General features: G+C 38.3%; 1 protein-coding gene across 1 annotated transcript; it reads right to left on the bottom strand.

Annotated features, from left to right (window-relative positions):
- Positions 1-852: 852 nt before the first annotated feature.
- Positions 853-1,404, bottom strand: LOC123834431 (keratin-associated protein 26-1). Its single transcript, XM_045863582.1, has one exon. The coding sequence runs from the start codon at positions 1,402-1,404 to the stop codon at positions 853-855; it is 552 nt and encodes a 183-aa protein (XP_045719538.1).
- Positions 1,405-4,831: the final 3,427 nt, after the last annotated feature.

Raw genomic sequence — 4,831 nt, 5'->3', positions numbered from 1 at the left:
GCAAGTTTTCAGGGTAAGTTGATCAGAGATGAATGCAGGCCTTGATGAAGACACATGTCAAAGGGCAGATAATTATAAAACGCTGTGTGTTCAAGGACCTACATGTAAGTTAGAATTGCAGGAGCTTAGTGTTGGCAACACTGGGAAAGGGACAGAGCTGGAGAGGTGGGATGGAGGAAGACAATGATGGAAAACAGATGCCTTGGTCAGGGGTTGGCATTTTCATTATATGGGAATAGAGCATAGGAAGCCACTAAAGGCTTACGCAGGAGGGAAACATGGTTCAGTTTGCAATTAGAAAGGAGATTTTGGTGGAAGTATGTTCACTGGATGAGAGATAAGGAAAACGTTCCTAATCTTGCCTTCTCAAAGTCACTTCCACCAAGGGCTTTTTGGGTCTCTGAAGTACCTAGGATCAGAGATCTAGAAAGAAGCTTGAGGAACAAACCATCAAGCTATTCCACTACTGTGAGATAAGACATATGGTTGCGGATCCCATATCCTGTTCACTTATCTTGCAAGCACTTGAGGTTGGTCATTTCTGTGTTCAAATGAAATAATGAAAGACAAACTGAAGAACCAGATTCTTAATTTCTGACTTAATCTCACTTATTACAACATGAACCAAATAAATTCTTCCCACACCCGAGTGACATTGAACAGCATTGTAAATCAAATAATTTTATGCCAAGGAGAGATGCAAAAAAGATAAAAATAGGAAAGGAGCAGCTCGAATTACATCTCAGGCAGACTAAAAGCAAGAAAAGGAACTACTAGGAAAGAAGCACAAGTCCACAGAGTTTGAATTTTTGTCCTGGATCCTTGGCGTGATTATTAACTGGAACAAAGAAGCTACTGGCCTCCCAGCGCAGAGCAAGATGGAAGGCAAGTACTGAACACGTGGCTCAGAGGCTGGCATCCAGCGAAAACAGGACGCAGAGGTCTGAGGCTGCTGGGTACAATGCTCAGTGGTTGAGGACCACAGGGCAAAAAACCCACAGGGCGGCATCCATAAGTGAGGAGACTCAGGGGTCGGCTGCTGCTGGACACATAGCTCAGAGGTCTATAGGATATGGGGAGGCAGGAGCCAGAGTTATAAGAAGCAGCAGGAAGAAAAGAAGTTCCATGGCAGGGTCTGGACACGTAGTAAGTAGTAGAAGGGTAGCAAGATGTTTCACAGTTGCTGGGATCACAGTGGGCTGGCAGGCAACTGGTTGGTTCACTGCAGCTCTCTTGGCAGTTGTCCAGAGACTGGAGATGGTCTTGACAGTTACTAGGCAAGCAGAGGACATCACCACAGCTCACACCCGTAGAGCAGAGGGCAATGGAGGAGGTGAGAGGAATATGGCAGGGACTTCTGAGGGATCCCAAGCTGTAGTTTGCAGAGCAGTTGTGGCAAGACATAGTGAGGTTTCAAAAGCAGGCTGCAGTTGAATGGGAAGAAGCGAGTGTTTCCCCTCATTTGGCTTGATCCCTTATATATCCCTAGAAAGGTGGTGATTGTGTATACAGACTCTTCCTCCTTGTAGGAAGCTGCATCAGAACCCTCCATTATAGCCCCAGAAGTGGTGCTCCCATGTCCCATAAACCTGGATGTTCCTTCCATTGATTGAGTATATCTATAAGGAAGTGTGACTGAATTTTAATAGTATCTCTCCTTCTTAAATTATCCAATGAAAACAGACGCGTTTGAAGGTCATTCACATAATCCAAGTATAACCACCACTACATAAACATTCTTAGAATTCCTCTCTTGGAATTGCTTTTAAAAGTTGTAGCAAAATTCTTTGGAGGAAAAGAAATTGTAGTAAAATTCTTTGAAACAATGGCAAATTAGCTCTCTTTGAGGGGAAATTCTATTCTTTTTTGAAATTGTCACTAGTAAGAAACTTGAAAAGCAAGTATGTTGTAAAAGAATGTGAAAAATTCTTTATTTTTTTATTTTTTGATTTATTTTATTTTATTATGTTATGTTAGCAAACAAGAAAGAATGTGAAAAATTCTATAACCTATATGATTTGGGACAGAAAAAGTTTAAAAGCAGTATAATAAGAAAAATTTCAATGTGCCTAAATTTGTGTGTTGCTTTATTTTAGAATCCTGGTAGAAAAATGACTTCCCACCAAAATATTTTTATTTTAAAAAACCATACTTATTTTATTCATTTCAATAAATAGAGTCATGATGAAAGCTTGGTTTATGTTTAAAGTATTCTTAATATAGATCAATAAGATGGGCTCAGGTAAAAATATGGATACTACTGTGAACAAAAGCAAATAAACAAAACCCCTCAAAGAAAGTTGAACAGCACGACATTTTTTAATAGCTAGTACGGTTTATATATTTCATGCTTACTTGTGTTCCAACCAAAAACTGATGTTCTTGGTAAAAAAAAAAAAAAAAATAGAAATAATGATTAAGACCTGGAAATGGGTTTGGTTTTGCTTCTTACATTGGTTCTGATGTCAATTGCCAAAAAATAGCTTCTAAACTACTTTAAATGGGAAATAGCATCAGAATAAATGTACAGTTTTTCTAAGCGTTAGTATTTTGAAAGCTATTTGGGGATATACTTTCCGGTAAAAATTGGTTTAAAAATGCTTCAATGTGTTTAGCTCATCCATTCCACTGTATTTTTATATCCCAGCATATCTAGTGGCTCCAGGGGCTACTTTAATGGGAATTTTAATTACCTTGCTGGATCTACTTTCCAATTCCCTTTAGCTAAAAATTCAGTGTAAATCACAACAGTTCCTTCCATTTTGATGTTCAGTGGATACACCCACATTTAATAAGTCTCCCTCTGTCCAGGAGGAGACAGGAGGAGCCAAATCTCTGAAACAGAAGACTAGTTTCTCTCTGAGCCAATACAGGACTATTTTACCACCAGGGATAGAAATATGAAAAGAAAATGATATAGTCTCAGAGGTCCTGTACTAACACGATGAACTTATCTTAGTATTTTAGGTCAGAGAACATTACCCTTTGATGGTTTGTACCCGAGGAGTTTGAAGAGTTCCTCCAAACCCAGTCTCCACCCTTCTGGCTTTCATCTCTGTACACATTGTTAGAGTCTTCTTGTGAAATCCTGGATGCATCAGCCAAATGGCGTTAGTAATAGGTGCAGCCACCACATTTAACTGAATGCTTATCACATTTATGCGTTGATCTTCTCTATGCCTGTTCTTCTCTAAAGTAAGCAAGAGCAGAACACCCATATCATTAGTACATCAGTATATTTGTGTTTCTACAAGTTCACATATTATTTATGTTGTATGTATATATGAACACTTTTCCATGAAGCGAAGGGGTGTGGAAGAAGAAGAAACTAGCATTCATTTACTGTCTCTGCTGGGGAAGCCTTGTAGTGTGGATACCAAGTGTCACATCACTTTGTCCTCGCAATGCCCTACAGTCAATTTTACTATTTGAAGTATTCATATGAGAAAACTTGAAATGGAGAAAGTTACAGTAATTGATATGAAAAACATTTGAACAAAGGGCGTTCAAACATTTGAACATTTGTTTGGAGGTCCTTGACCCCTGAAATGTTTTTTCTTGTTATCCAATATGGCACTATTTAGAAATACATTAATAGCATCATTTATTAATTATCTTCAATTATCATAATCACTCTGATTTCCAGTTCACTTTTGGTATGATTTCATGGAATTATTGGAATATTAATAATAATCTATTTTTCAGTCTCATTTTTAGGATGCATTTAGATATAAGAAAAACTTAAACAGTAAACTGCAAGACACTATACTAGAATAATTTATTTTCTTGCTTTGGCATTCTTAACCCATTCCAAAAAGTACCACCTTGAGTCTAAATAGTTTAGAGCACTACCACAGACTCCAATTTTTTTTTTCTCTTATAGGTAGGTAACACTGCAAAAATATTCATGACATCTTAGAAAATAGGATGCCCTGACTGTAGGTTGCACCTTAATATAGCGAATGTTGAACTGATGTTATTCGGTAGTGACCGTAGCGTTCATGCGGGCATAACAGCAGGTATCTCATTAACAGGCTCCTATAAACTATAAACAGGTTTCACACTCTTCTTCTAAAGCAGAAGTTCAGGAATAGATTGAGGAATTAGGCATCCTGTGTGCTCCTTCAGATTTACCCACTTTGTTGTTTTTTCTTCAATGAACCAAGGGTCCTTACCTTTCTTACTCTATAGGAACAACCCTGAATCTCTCTCTCTCTCTCTCGGACACAAAGAATCCTCAGAGCATTGCAACAATATAGTTAAGCTGGTAAATGGTTATTCTGCATTCATTTAGTCAACAGATATTTATTAAGCATTTTGTATGTGCTAAACGTTATGACAGATACTGTCAGTAATACCAACATACTACTGATTTTTGCTCCCAAACACATCCAGTCTTGTAGATGTGATAAGACAGGCACCCAATCCATGTCAGTGTTTACTGAGTTCTATAAATGGCATCCAGAGAAGGGCAAACATGCTCATTGGCTTACCTAGAGTTTGCAGTTGATATTAATTTTGGACTGTGGGAGGAGATGTCAGGGGGCTTGGGAAGGGGAAGACACTTCAGGCTCTATGGTGGCAAATGGTATAAAGGTGGAAAAAAATGACCACACGGTGCTTTCAGTTGAGGATTTTTAGAGGCAAATCGTAGCAACTAAACTTAGATTCACATGCTGAATCTAATTTAATCACCAAAGAAGCAGTTAAGATATTGTTCTACAGGCATGGTGCTCCAGTAACTGATTTTGAGAAGAGAGTGCTATGATTAAATTGCAGCCTATATTGGAAAGAGGGAAAATCTATTGTAATGCTTTTCTCTCTTGTTCCA

The sequence above is a fragment of the Mirounga angustirostris genome, unplaced genomic scaffold (assembly GCF_029215605.1).
Source record: "Mirounga angustirostris isolate CCGP_5_RB_7025 unplaced genomic scaffold, mMirAng1.0.hap1 SCAF_1, whole genome shotgun sequence".
NCBI lineage: Eukaryota > Metazoa > Chordata > Mammalia > Carnivora > Phocidae > Mirounga > Mirounga angustirostris.
This window is presented reverse-complemented; position numbering and strand designations above follow the sequence as displayed.